The following is a 14,616-nucleotide window of genomic DNA, read 5'->3' as shown; positions in this document are numbered from 1 at the left end:
AGAGAGAGAGAGAGAGAGAGAGAGAGAGAGAGAGAGAGAGAGAGAGAGAGAGAGTATTAAATAAAAGTACCAAGGGAAAATCTCCTCCTCCTGCTCTTCCTCCTCCTCCTCCTTTCATTCTCATGCTCGTCGTTGCTGTTGACAATGAACATCAGGAAGCACACAACTACATTTTCCACGCCCCGGCTGAAAAGAAACATGGAAACACGGAAACACGAATGAGTAGGAGGCAGAAAGGCTGTTGGCTCATTGCGAGGCTGCCTGCTTTAGTGATGTAAGCGTTTCGTCAGCCCCCAAAGTGACCTGCCGAACAGATTAAAGCCCTTCTGTACGCACTCTCGAGGACGTTCAGTTCACCCCTAATCGTTTTGCCGCCGAGTGCTACTGACGATGACGAGGAATAAAACCGGCCGATCTCTGTACTGCATCGCTGCGCTTGAATTGTTTGACCAGTGTTTTTTGTTCTCGAGTTACTTTGGTATTTAAAGACCTGAATCAAACCCCCAAGCAGTTGTCTCTTGTCCAACGTAAAGAGGGTGAGTTGCTAGAGTCGTTCTTCATAAGACTGAATCCTCAATTATGGTTTTATTTAATAGCGCGTCGCTGTACTCTTCCCAGCATTTCATTGTCTTTTCCGTGAGGGACCAGAAGAAAAAGAAGAAGAAGAAGAAGAAGAAGAAGAAGAAGAAGAAGAAGAAGAAGAAGAAGAACAAACGCAAAAACAGAAAATGTAGTAGAAAAAGAAGGAAGCGGACAAACAGAAAGAGTGAGAAAAGAGATGAAATAAAAGACGAACAAGAACAGAAATAAAGAAAACAACAACAGGAAGAATAGACAAAAATTAATCATCTAGAAAGAGTAAGAGACGGAAAAGAATGGAAACAAATAAGGGATAAGAAAACAACTGACAAGACAATTTGGAAAGGCGGGCAAGGAAGGAAGAAAATGAATTGGAGGAGGAGAAAGTGAAACAACCAATTGACTGGGAGGAAGAAGGAAGGGAACGGAGGAGTGATAAAGCTATGAAAAGGAGGAGGAGGAGGAGGAGGAGGAGGAGGGGAGGAGGAGGAAGAGGAGGTGAAAGAAAATAAAAAGATGGAGAATAAGGAACAAGAGGAGGAGAACAAGAAGGAAGATGAGGAGGAGGAAGAGGAGGAGGAAGAGGAAGAGGAGGACGATAACACTTACTTTATTGATAATGAATAAAAATGGAACAAACAAAACGGTCTCACACACACACACACACACACACACACACACACACACACACACACACACACACACACACACACACACAAGGGAGGTGAGAGAAGGAAAAGTAGAGAAGTGAATAGAAAAAATAGAAAAGGAGAGAGAGAGAGAGAGAGAGAGAGAGAGAGAGAGAGAGAGAGAGAGAATGTTGGTATTGTCAAACTACGTCCCTTCTTATCACTCGTCTCCCTCTCTCTCCTCCTCCCTTTCCCTCCTCTCTCTCCCTCCCTCCCTTAATATGAGTAGGTAAGTTTGGATACAAAGTAGAGACTCTCAGGCGCCATTCTCTTCTTCTTCTTCTTCTTCTTCTTCTTCTTCTTCTTCTTCTTCTTCTTCTTCTTCTTCTTTTTCTTCCTCCTCATCCTCCTCTTCCTCTCTTTTCTTTCCTCCTTTATTTATCCGTTCATGTTTCTTTCTTCCTTTCTTCCTTCTTTCCTTTCTTATTTCCTCTCCTCCTCCTCCTCCTCCTCCTCCTCCTCCTCCTCCTCCTCCTCCTCCTCTCTTCATTACATTTCATAGAGAATGGAAATATTATATGGAGAGAGAGAGAGAGAGAGAGAGAGAGAGAGAGAGAGAGAGAGAGAGAGAGAGAGAGAGAGAGAGAGAGAGAGAGAGTCTCTCTCTCTCTCTCTCTCTCTCTCTCTCTCTCTCTCTCTCTCTCTTCCAGTCCATCACGACTCCGGCGATGCTGAATCCGAATTTATTTTTACCCCGCGCCTGACAACGGAAGCGGCGGAGTAATTAACTATTTACGAAGGGTACGAACCACTCACCTCCTCCTCCTCCTCCTCCTCCTCCTTCTCCTCCTCCTCCTCCTCCAACAGTTCACACCCGGAAAGAGAACAGGAATAATAGCAATAACATCAACAAAAAAGAGCACTCTTCCTCCTCTTCCTCCTCCTCCTCTGTAGGAGGAAACAGACCTCGGGTTCACTGTCACAGGTGACTTGAAGCAAACAAAACACTGCAAGTCCGCCTGCAGAACAGTCAATACTATGCTCGGATTCAGCGAGAATCTTTGAGTACCAGACGCCGGGAGTACTGTTTTCTTTGTTTAACCCCCTGGTATACGCCGTTCCGTTCTGGCCTCCTAACTACAAGAAGGACATTGAATAACTCGAGAGCACAGCGACGCTCTACGAAAATGATACCATCACTGAGGACGCAACCTTACGAAGAACGACTCAAGCGACTCAGCCTCTTCACGTTGGAAAAGAGACAATTGAGAGGAGACGTGATACAGGTCTTCAAGTACCTGAACAAGGTCAGCAACGTCGATCACTCCAAACTCTTCACACTACAAACTAACCCGAGAACAAGAAACAACGGTAAAATATTTCAAGTGAAGCAATGCAGTACAGATATTGGCAGGAGCTATTTCTCGAACAGAGTCGTCCGCCACTGGAACAACCTTCCTGCAGATGTCGTTAGTGCGTAAACGATCAACTCCTTTATGAATCGCACTGATCGTCACTTTGCTGCGTCTCTAGTGACCTAAACGTATCCAAGAGTAAGTACAGAAGTACTTTCACATTTTCCGCAGGTCACTCCTGTGGCTGACGGATTCATTATATCACCCTTAATTAAAAGGGTATGGCGCTCAAGCATTCTCCCGATACTCGACCGCCGGTGGCACTAAAGGCCAAGCTTCCCTCTTAACCGGGGGGAGCCCAGGCCTCCAAACCCCGGCGAGTAGGAGGGTCGCAGGGGTGAGCGCTGAAGGGATCCGGCGTGAGCCGGCCTGGAGCCACCCCTGGTGCAGATCTTGGTGGTAGTAGAAAATAGTCGAGAGAGAGAGAGAGAGAGCGGAGGAGAAGGAGGAGGAGGGGGAGGAGGAGGCGGGTCACTTTCAAAGGTGTGCCCCTCCTTTACTCCCTCAATTACCTGCAATTACGCGACACGTTGTGAGAGAATAGCATGCCACTCATTGATTACCTGCCTAACGAGTGTGCGGGGGGTGGAGGAGGAGGAGGAGGAGGAGATGTAGAAAAGAATATATGAAGAATGAAAAAGAATAAATAAATGGAAGGAAGAAGCGTAAAAAGAAGAGAAGTGGAAGAAGAACAGGAGTAAAAGCAATTGGAGGAAGAGAAAGATGCAACGGAGATGAGAAAATAAAGAATAATTGGAGAAAACGTAAAAGGAAGAGGAAGAAAGAAAAGAACGGAAGTAAGAGCAATGAGAGAACGACAAGAAAAGGAGGAGGAGAGTGAGGGAAATGAGGAGGAGGAGGAGGAGGAGGAGGAGGAGGAGGAGGAGGAGGAGGAGGAGGAGGAGAAAGAGGGAGCAAAAACGATGAAGATAAAGAACAGTTGAAGAAACGAAAAAAAAGAGGAACTAGAAAAGAAACATGAGAGTAAAAACAATGAGAGAAGGAGGAGGAGGAGGAGGAGGAGGCCTCCTCCTCCTCCTCCTCCTCCTCCATGTATTTTTTTATTAACTTTCTGCCAGTGTGTGAAGAATTTGGTTCTTTCTTTGCTTGCGAGGAGGAGGAATAGGAGGAGGAGGAGGAGGACTCGTAGTCTGTCGCCAAATCGCGTAAGCTTTCCATCTCCGTTTTCACAAGCTGTGTGTGTGTGTGTGTGTTTTATATGTCACTGCTGGTATTGTTATTATTCATGTTCTCTTTCTGAATGTGAACTGTTGTAAACATGGCCGAGCAGGCAGCAGAAAGCCTGCTAGTTGCTTCGGCGCGTTAGGACCAAGAGGTCTGTTAGTTAGGACCAAGAGGTCTGTTGCTGTTTGCTTTTTCTTTGTACTCCCCCTTCTCCTCCACGCCTTCCTCTTCTTCTTCTCTCCTTCTTTTATTCCTCCTCCTCCTTTCATTCTGCTCTTCCTACTCCTCGCCGTTGTCCCCGTCTTCTTCTTCTTTTTTCTATTTCTTTTCTTCTTCTTTTTCTATTTTTTCTTCTTCCTCTTCTTCTTCTACTACTTCTTTTTCTTCTTCTTCGTCTTCATCTCTAACGTCGTCCTCCTGTCAATCATAAAGTTTCGTGTACGGGCGGGCACCGACAGGGCACCAACAGCTCCAAACCGTAGCGATCACACAGAACAGAGGAAGGACCGAAAACACCTTCAATGGACGTACCGCTGTGCCTCGGAGCGTCAGGAACCGAAGTCGCACGTCTGTCATATAAGTACACAAACAGGCGTAATTTTAAGGCACATATTCTCAGACCTTTCGATTCCTACAACAAAAAATTCCCGAGGCCACAAAGGAGGTTAGTCGGGTATAGAAGCCTTGTCAAACTATCAGTAGGCTCATACAACTATCAATCATGAAAAAAATATCTACTAAAGGCATATCCGATTTGTTTAGGAATATGGGCAAAATTAGTACCCAAGGATAACGATTTGCTTTACATGTGTTTTTATTTTAGTAGATGAACCAGACGTCATCGCCATTAGAGAGTTATTAGGGAGCAGAACATATTATTATTATTATTATTATTATTATTATTATTATTATTATTATTATTATTATTATTATTATTTTCCACTAATTTTCTTACTCTTTCAATTTACCTTCGTCCTTGCTTACTCTCTCTCTCTCTCTCTCTCTCTCTCTCTCTCTCTCTCTCTCTCTCTCTCTCTCTCTCTCTCTCTCTCTCTCTCTCTCTCTCTCTCTCTCTCTCTCTCGCTCTCTCTCTCTCTTTGTTGTTTTTTAGCTCCATTCATTACATTCACTTCCTTTTTTCTCGTTTCTTTCACATATTCTCCTCGCCTTCCGCAACTCCCTTCTCCTCCTCCTCCTCCTCCTCCTCCTCCTCCTCCTTGTTTGCGTGTCATATCAAGAGAGGTGATTTGAAAATGGAATTGGAGTAGAAAAATAGGAGGAGGAGGAGGAGGAGGAGGAGGAGGAGGAGGAGGAGGAGGAGGAGAAGGAGGAGGAGGGTTCTTGAATGACTTAACTGGAGCACGTGTTACACTATTTTACACACACACACACACACACACACACACACACACGCAACGATGTATTTAACAAAGCTTCTTGAATGGTATAAAAAATTATTCTACTGAGTTTGTGACAAGCTGCAGAGGAGGGGGAGGAGGAGGAGGAGGAGGAGGAGGAGAAAGGTTAAATGATGGACAGCAGGAAATGAAAAAAAAAAGCTAAGTTAATATAAAAAAACAGCAACCCTACAACAACAACAACAACAATAGCAACAACAACAACAACAACAACAACGTGAACAGCCAAAAGAAAAAAGGAACCACAAAAAATCATAAAAAACAAAACAGTCAAGGAACAATATACCCCAAAAAAAAAAAAAGAAAGCAGAGTAATACGTTCAGAGTCTTACAAAATTCACGGAAATACTAAAAAAGAAGGAGAAGGAGGAGGAGGAGGAGAAAGAGGAAGAGGAGGAGAAAGAGGAAGAGGAGGAAGGGGAAATAAAATATGCGTGGTAAAAGTTAATAATAAAGAAAAAAAGGAACAAAAGTATAAGAATAACAAAAGATGGAGACGAGAGAGAGAGAGAGAGAGAAACTACTTATCACCATCGCCATATATCATCATCAGCTCAATTATATTCCTTCACCATCACCACCATCATCACCATCACTATCTGTTCCTCACACCGCCACCATCACCACTCCTTGCCACCTTCATCACCATAACAACCACCACCACCACTACCACTAGCAATACCCATCACCACTAACACCACCATAACCAGCTTCACCACCAAGACCATCATTACCCCCACCAGTATTCATCACCACTATCGAGCACCTTCAACAATATCAGAACTACCATCACTATCATTCTTCATCACTGTCATCATCACAACCATCACCATTATCTTTTATCACCACCATCACCATCACCTCCACCACTGCCACAAACAACCTCCTTTTCTTCCTTCATCCTCCCCTGACTAATTAACTCACTATCCTTCATTACCATATCCACATCATCATCACCACCACCATCTCCACAAACACTCTCTTTCTCCTCTTCATCCTCATCTTACTAACCCTTCTCTTTCCCATCATTAACGTCACCGTCTTCTTCCTTCATCTTTCTCTTACTAACCCTTCTATTTCACTTTTCTCCCTTCACAAACACCCAAAACCACTACCACCTCACAACACTATCATTACCATCATCCTCTCCCTCCTTCATCCTCCTCTTACTAACCCTTCTTTTTTCCATAATCACTACCACCCTCTTCCCTCTTCATCTTCCTCTTACTAACCCTTCTATTTCACTTTTCTCCCTTCACAAACACCCAAAACCACTACCACCTCACTACACTATCATTACCATCATCTTCTTCCTCCTTCATCCTCCTCTTACTAACCCTTCCTTCCTTCTCTTTTCCCCACTCCAAAAACAACACGCAAAAAACAGATGATTCCACGGAGCTCGACTGGGACACGATGGTCTCCTTCAGCGACCCGTCAGCACCTAAGGGAACGGCCGACCACGACTGCAAGATAGGCGGGCGGTACTTCGTGAACGGCTCCATCTGGCACCCCGTCATCGGACCGTTCGGGGAGATGGACTGCGTACTCTGCAAATGTCTCAACCGCCGCATCGACTGCTCACGCCTCAAGTGCCAGAGCCGTGACAAGTTACAGTGCAGCAAGCCGGTCAAGGTCGCTGGCCAATGCTGTCCGGTGTGCCCCCTCACGCTCGTTAGTAAGTACTGTGTGTATGTGATTAAGTAAGTGTGAGTGAGTGTGGGTGTGGGCGTGAATGAGAGATCTTAAGAGGTAATGAGAGGGTTAAAGAGTTAGAACGGAGTGTGTAAGTGTGTGACCTGAAGAGTTTGTGAGTGTAGGTAGATGTTTGTGTTTGTGAATGAGAGTGTGAGTGACCGAAAAAGTTAAGGAGTTAGTGTCAAAGAAAGAGTTAGTGAGTCGGAGTGTCTGTGTTTGTGAATGAGTGTGTATGACCCAAATAGTTAATGTGATTTAGCGTTAACGAGAGAGTCAGTGAGTAGGAGTGAATGTGTGTGTGTGTGTGTGTGTGTGTGTGTGTGTGTGTGTGTGTGGGTGGGTGGAGTAAATAGGAGTTGGGTGGTGTTACAAGGAGACCTGGAGTGAGAGTGTTCAAGAGAGAGAATCTATTTTTAACAATAAAGGAAGAATCTCAAGGGCACAAACATACAAAAACAAAACAAAATAACTCCAAGCTATAAAAGAGAGTAGCAAGTAAAAAGTGGCTAAAAGAGAGAGTTCAATTTCGGGTGAGTTCAATTTTCGGGTTAATGTGATTTAGCGTTAACGAGAGAGTCAGTGAGGAGGAGTGAATGGGTGTGTGTGTGTGTGTGTGTGTGTGTCTTAATGCGTCCCACTTGAAAGAGTTTACCAGTGAAGAGGATGAAAGGATGAAAATGAAGTGTAAATTAAAGACGGAGAGAGTTAGTGTTATAGAGTTTTAGTTGAGGTGGTAAAGCGAGTGTTAGGGAGTGTTAGAGAGCTGAACAGTTAAAGAGAGGGAGTTGTATGTGCCTGAGAGAGGTAAAGAGAGAGAGTTAAGTAGTTTGAGTTATTGAAGTAAGTGTAATGCGGTAAAGAATATTGTGTTAGTTATGGTAGTAGTAGTAGTAGTAGTAGTAGTAGTAGTAATAGTAGTAGTAGTAGCGGCATTAGTGAAAACCCTTTTTATGATATTGTTCTCTCTCTCTCTCTCTCTCTCTCTCTCTCTCTCTCTCTCTCTCTCTCTCTCTCTCTCTCTCTCTCTCTCTCTCAGTGCCCCCTTCGAAGCGATTCCATTTTTATCCCTCAATGTGGAAGAAAACGTAATGCCGCCCAGCTTGTACTCGCCGAAGAGGAGGAGGAGGAGGAGGAGGAGGAAGGGAAAGGAGGAGCTGGTAAACTTTCTTAACTTTACTGACGCCGACGCCACCTTTTTCTCCTCCTCCTCCTCCTCCTCCTCCTCCTCCTCCTCCTCGTCCTCCTCCTGCTCCTCCTGCTCCTCCTCCTGCTCCTCCTCCTGCTCCTCCTCGCCGCCGCCACCGCTGTCGCCTCACATCAGAGTAATTAAATTAAGGTTAAATTTTCAAGAGCGCCTCACACCCGCTAACGTAGTCCTCGCCTCCTCCTCCTCCTCCTCCTCCTCCTCCTCCTCCAGCAATCAGGGCGCCTCTCTCTCTCTCCTCTCATTTACCTGTATGGGCTCCTCGTTACCCTCCCACTAACACCTTCGTTCACTCGCTTTCTCTCCCTCCTCCTTGTACTAATGCTTTCACACGGACGGAAGAAAATGCGTGAAAAAAATATATATACAGAAATGGAAGTCCAAGAAAAAGAAATGAGGTTGTAGTGGAAGGAAGATGTTGTCTTTTTTCGTGAGGTTGAGAAAATATAATGTTAAAATAAAAGAAATGAGAAACCAATAAGAGAAACAGAAAGACGATCGTAATTGAAGAAAAATATTTGTCTTTTTTTTCGTGAGGTTGAGAAAATTTAGATGTTAAAATAAAAGAAATGAGAAACCAATAAGAAAAAGAGAAAGGCGATCGTAACTGAAGAAAATGTTGATCTTTTTTTTCGTGAGGTTGGAAAAATATAGATGTTGAAATAAAAGAAATGAGAAACCAATAAGAAAAAGAGAAAGGCGATCGTAATTGAAGAAAACGTTAATCTTTTTTTTTCGTGAGGTTGAGAAAATATAGATGTTAAAATAAAAGAAATGAGAAACCAATAAGAAAAAGAGAAAGGCGATCGTAATTGAAGAAAATGTTGATCTTTTTTTTTCGTGAGGTTGAGAAAATATAGATGTTAAAATAAAAGAAATGAGAAACCAATAAGAAAAAGAGAAAGGCGATCGTAACTGAAGAAAATGTTTATCTTTTTTTTTCGTGAGGTTGAGAAAATATAGATGTTGAAATAAAAGAAATGAGAAACCAATAAGAAAAAGAGAAAGGCGATCGTAATTGAAGAAAACGTTAATCTTTTTTTTTTCGTGAGGTTGAGAAAATATAGATGTTGAAATAAAAGAAATGAGAAACCAATAAGAAAAAGAGAAAGGCGATCGTAATTGAAGAAAACGTTAATCTTTTTTTTTCGTGAGGTTAGAAAAATATAAATAATAATCACATAAAAAATCAAAATAAAAGACACAGAGAACTTACGATAAAAGTAAAGCGGCTGTCACCTTTTTTGCCAACACCTTTACATCGACCCCCTTGCGTCATGTTATCGCATAGGCCTAATCAAAATATAAAAAATAGAGAATAGGAAATAAAAAACGAGATAGGAGTAACAGAAATAAAACTACGGTGAAAAAAAAATACAATAGGAAACACGCAAAACAATACCATAGTGAAAACAGTAACGCGGGAAGATGAAAATTATCGAAAAACGGATGCGATTTTTTCTGTTCCTTTTTTTCTACTTAATACTTTAACGACAAATTAATCTATAAGTAAATAAAGTGTACATACAGCCTAAGAAATACATGTGACCACTTGAGGCGAACTTTTGCGGTGGGTTTTAGAACTACGCCTCAAGAATAAGGACTAGCAGCTGTAGTAGTAGTAGTAGTAGTAGTAGCAGTAGTAGCAGTAGTAGTAGTAGTAGTAGTAGTAGTAGTAGTAGTAGTAGTTTGTGAAAGGATATGAGAAAAGATACCTCTCACAACGCAATTCTAATGGAGGAGGCCCGTAGTAGTAGTAGTAATAGTAGTAGTAGTTGTAGTAGTAGTAGTAGTAGTAGTAGTAGTAGTAGTAGTAGTAGTAGTAGTAGTAGTGGTAGTAGTAGTATGACGTAATGACCCACCTACCGCAATACTACTGTCAGACTTCAGGTAATCTCTCTCTCTCTCTCTCTCTCTCTCTCTCTCTCTCTCTCTCTCTCTCTCTCTCTCTCTCTCTCTCTCTCTCTCTCTCTCTCTCTCTCTCTCTCTCTCTCTCTCTCCACACCTTTTTCTTCACATCTTTTTCTCTTACCTGTCCCTAAGGCTCCCGTGTTGCCGGCGCCATCTGTGGGGAGAGAACGTAATACTTAGCACCCATGTTAATATTATCATTATTGTTGTTGTTGTTTTGCTTCCCTCAACACAACCTTTCCTTCTTCCCCTTTCAGAATATTACAGAAACAAAACTAACACTCCCTCCGCCACTAACCACCTTTTAAATTCCTCCTCCTCCCCCCCCACCTCGACCTTTACCTCCTCCTCCTCCTCCTCCTCCTCCTCCCCCACCGCCTACTCTTCCTCTTCCTCCTCCTCCTCCTCCTTATCGTATCTTTTCGTATGCTCCTCGTCATCTTTATTCTTCTCCTTCTCCTCCTTCTCCTCCTCCTCCTCCTTCTCTTCGTTCTTATAATCATCTTCCTTCTTGTCTTCCTCCTCCTCCTCCTCCTCCTCCTCCTCTTCCTCGTCCTTCTTAACCTTTTCCTCCCTACTCCTTCTCCTCCTTCTCCTACCACCCCATTCCCCCCACCCTCCACAGCCAGCACAGCTCCTCAGGTCTCAGGCAACACGATTCGGTGCCTCAGTGAGCGGACGCAGCTGGCGGTGTGGAAGAACGTGGGTGCCGGGAACAACTCTCGCGTCATGCATGTGAGTTAACAGTTCTTCGGGTCTCACTCTACAATAGTTACCTCTGCATTCTTTGTCTCTACTGTCTCCTATCTGTACCACTGCTTGATTTTTTCTTGTTTATTTTAGATTATGACATGCTATGCTATCGCTTGAATGTTTTTTTGTTTTTTTTAGTATGGCTACTTTTTACTTTTGTGGGAGCGGCGAGTAGCGGGCTTCTTTTTGTACTCTTTTTGTTGCCCTTGAGCCGCATCCTTTAATGCAAAAAAAAATAATAATAATAATAAACATACAAATAACCACAACTGAAGCATTGTCAAATGTGGGTATGCAGGTCCCCCCCCCCCCTCCCTCCCCCCCGAAATGTTTAACCCTTTCACTGCTAAACGCTTGCAGCGGGCGTTAAGTGTATTTGCTGGTGGCGCTAAACGCCCGCTGCGACCTCCACCCGCACTCAAATCTCCCGCGTATGAGTGTTCCAACACTAATTCTCACAACACAGGATTGCCAATTGAGTGGGTTCTTCACTAAATTTGGTGGAAAATCATATCAGCCCAGCGCGGCAAATGTACGGACGAGTAACTGGTGGATGTTCTTGCCCAATATAGCGGCATTTTTGCATAGCTTCGCCTATCACCGACTGATTCTTTGACCAAATAGTTGTAAATATTGCAGTTGGCAATGCTCCCTTGCCAGAATCTGAAGAAAAAATGTCCGCAGTTCCCTCAATATGGCTGATCATCACGCACGTACCGACGTAAGTGTTAACATTCAACACTCCCTGAACGTGCATGTACGTTCGCAAGAGAGGCATACATAACCGACTCCTATAGATCTGGACCTCCTCTTTCCAATGGTGTTTTTGGTTTTTAGCTGTGATGAATAGTTTTTGAGATACAGAGGTTAAAAAAGACCCCCCATTGGGCTCCCCGAGCGCGCCTGAGGGTATAGTCTCGTTGCGAGCGCCCAGCAATGAAAGGGTTAAGAATATGGATACTAATATTAACTTCCTCTAAAGAACTTGTGCTATCTATATCTGCCTGTTTACATATCCACAAAAATCTATCTACTATAAAAAGGTATCCTCACTTACCTGTTTACCTGTCTATCGATCTATATATCAGTCATCTATCTTTTTATCTATCTATCTATTTAGTTATATCTATCAGTACTTCAAAATCAACCCTCACGCAGTCACAAAATAAACACCCTATATTAAAAAAAAAAAACCCAGTTATTACCACCTAAAAAAAAAAAAAAAACGGCTGCTTTTAAACTATTTTCCGCGTTCATTGGATTCCACATACTTGATTTCTATTTTTTTTTTACTTAACATACTAGCGCCATACTATTCCCATTACCATTACTTCTCATTGCTATTTTTTCCTTGCCATACTAGCGCCATACTATTACCATGACCATTGCTTCTCATTGCTATTTTTTCCTTGCCATACAAGCGCCATACTATTACCATGACCATTGCTTCTCATTGCTATTTTTTTCCTGGCATACTTTCTTCGTGCTATTTCGAGGAGACAGAAATCTAAATGTTGGAAGTAGTGACCATTTTAAACAGTATAGCGGTGGTTCATGGTAAGCTTCTGTATAGGGAACGGCGTCTGGTTAGTGACTGTTATCGTTGGCACTGACCTCAAGGGGTTTGTTTTATGGTGGGCAATAGGTTTAGTGACTTAATTAATTTGCTTTATTTTTCCTTTACTCTGTTTCTCTCTCTTGCTTGCTTGCTTGCTTGCTTGCTTGCTTGCTTGCTTGCTTGCTTGCTTGTTTGCTTGCTTGCTTGGTACTGTCCTTTGTTAACCTTCTATAATAGTCATTCATTTGTTATTTGGTAGTTTTTATTTTTTTATTTAGTCTTTATTTCACTCATATTTGAACTCAACACACTCACTCACTCTCTATCTTCGTTCTTGTATCATTCATTCACTCACTCACTAACTCACTCACTCAAAACAACTCGCTTACTCACTCTCCTTTTTGTCCATATCTTATTTCCTCATTCACTCACTCACCCACTCACTCACACACTCACTCACTCACTCAAAGCTACAACTCACTCACTCACTCACTCACTCTCACTCACTCACTCACTCATTCACTCATTCACTCAAAACAACTCGCTCACTCACCCTCTTTTTTGTTCTTATCTTATTTCCTCTCACTCACTCACTCACTCACTCACTCGCTCTCCGTTCGTTCCTTTCCTCATTTTTCTCGTTCTTTATCCGCCACTCTCTCACATTTCACTCACTCGCTCAATCACTCACTCTTAATCTCCTCTCAAGTCATATACTCTCCTGTCTGTCTGTCTGTCTATCCCTCTCCCTCTCCCTCTCTCTCTCTCTCTCTCTCTCTCTCTCTCTCTCTCTCACATCATCGGCTCCTCCCTCCATTCTTCCTTCTCTCCCTCCACTGAATAGGGAATGGAGAGAATGGAGGTATTTTTCTCTCCATTTTCCTAACCGGCGCCACGTTACCCCTCATCGGCCGCCCCTTTCACCCTCAAAAGAAGGAGGAGGAGGAGGAGGAGGAGGAGCAGAGAGGGACAAGACCAAGATCCGTGCCAGAATGACCCCTCCTTCCTTCCTCCTCCTCCTCCTCCTCCTCCTCCTCCTCCTCCTCCTCCTCCTCCTCCTCTCCCTCCTCCTCCTGAATGCAGTCTTGGCTTTCTGAACAACGATTTAGATATCCTGATGACATCTAGACCTTGGGGGGAGGGGGGGGGTGAAGGGAGGAAGAGGAGGAGGAAAAGAGGAAGGGAAGGAAGGTCTCTCTCTCTCTCTCTCTCTCTCTCTCTCTCTCTCTCTCTCTCTCTCTCTCTCTCTCTCTCTCTCTCTCTCTCTCTCGCTCGCTCGCTATCTCTCTCTCTCTCTCTCTCTCTCTCTCTCTCTCTCTCTCTCTCTCTCTCTCTCTCTCTCTCTCTCTCTCTCTCTCTCTCTCTCTCTCTCTCTTATTTCGTTACCTCTGTCTTCTTCCTCCTTCCCTCCTTTCCTCCTTCCCTCCCTCCTTTCTTCCTATTCTCCCTCCCTCCTTCTCTCCCTCCCTCCTTTCAACCTTTTTCCTCCAGTCACTTATCTCCTTCCCTCTTCCGCTTTCCTTCCTTCCTTCCTTCCTTCCTTCCTTCCTTCCTTCCTTCCTTCCTCTCTCTGGGTTGGGGTGTAGAGCAGATTGGCTACTGACTTGATCAAACGCCTCCTCCTCCTCCTCCTCCCCTTCTTCCTCCTCCTCCTCCTCCTCCTTCTCCTCCTCCTCCTCCTCCTCCTCTTCATCCTCTTAACCCTTCGCTTCTCCCTGACCTCCACCAATCTTCACCATCTTCCCCTGTTTTAAATGCCTTCCTCCTCCTCCTCCTCCTCCTCCTCCTCCTCCTCCTCCTCCTCCTCCTCCTCCTCCTCCTCCACCTCAGCGGCAGCAGCCACAACAGCGTCGGCCACTCCTCTTAACGCTCTCCCCTTCTCCTCCTCCTCCTCCTCTTCCTCTTCTTCCCCTTCCTCCACTACTTTCTTCCCTCCGATCCCTCCACTTCCTTTCCCTCCTCCACCCCTATATCTCCACCATCTCCACCTCTTTGAAAACCCACAACACAACCACTTCACCACTAGCAATTAACATCCACCTTCTTCATCTTCCACCATTACAACCACAGTACCACCACCACCACCACCTCCATCTCTACCTACCCTCCCTCCACCTCCTTCCACATCTCAACCACTATGTTATCACTACCACCCGCATTTTACGTCTTAACATCCCCTTCCTCCACCTCCTTCACCGCCTCCTCTAGTACCACATCCACCCCCAACCATACTCCACATCCACTCTACTCGCTCTCAACCATTTAC

The 14,616-nt window shown here is 44.1% G+C and overlaps 1 protein-coding gene across 6 annotated transcripts in view; it reads left to right on the top strand.

Moving 5' to 3' along the window:
• Positions 1-14,616, top strand: part of LOC127010115 (chordin-like protein 2) — a 93,977-nt gene that overhangs the window by 71,158 nt on the left and 8,203 nt on the right. For all 6 annotated transcript variants that reach the window (XR_007762925.1, XR_007762933.1, XR_007762934.1 and 3 more), the window contains exons 6-7: positions 6,614-6,904; positions 10,665-10,774. Coding sequence is in view for 1 of the 6 variants with exons in the window: in XM_050883960.1 (XP_050739917.1) it covers positions 6,614-6,904; positions 10,665-10,774 (401 nt within the window). In the remaining 5 variants the exon portion in view is untranslated. The remainder of the gene's footprint in view (positions 1-6,613; positions 6,905-10,664; positions 10,775-14,616) is intronic.

The sequence above is a fragment of the Eriocheir sinensis genome, chromosome 4, assembly GCF_024679095.1.
Source record: "Eriocheir sinensis breed Jianghai 21 chromosome 4, ASM2467909v1, whole genome shotgun sequence".
Lineage (NCBI taxonomy): Eukaryota > Metazoa > Arthropoda > Malacostraca > Decapoda > Varunidae > Eriocheir > Eriocheir sinensis.
Note: the sequence above shows the minus strand (reverse complement) of the source record. Positions and strands in the feature narration are given on the sequence as shown.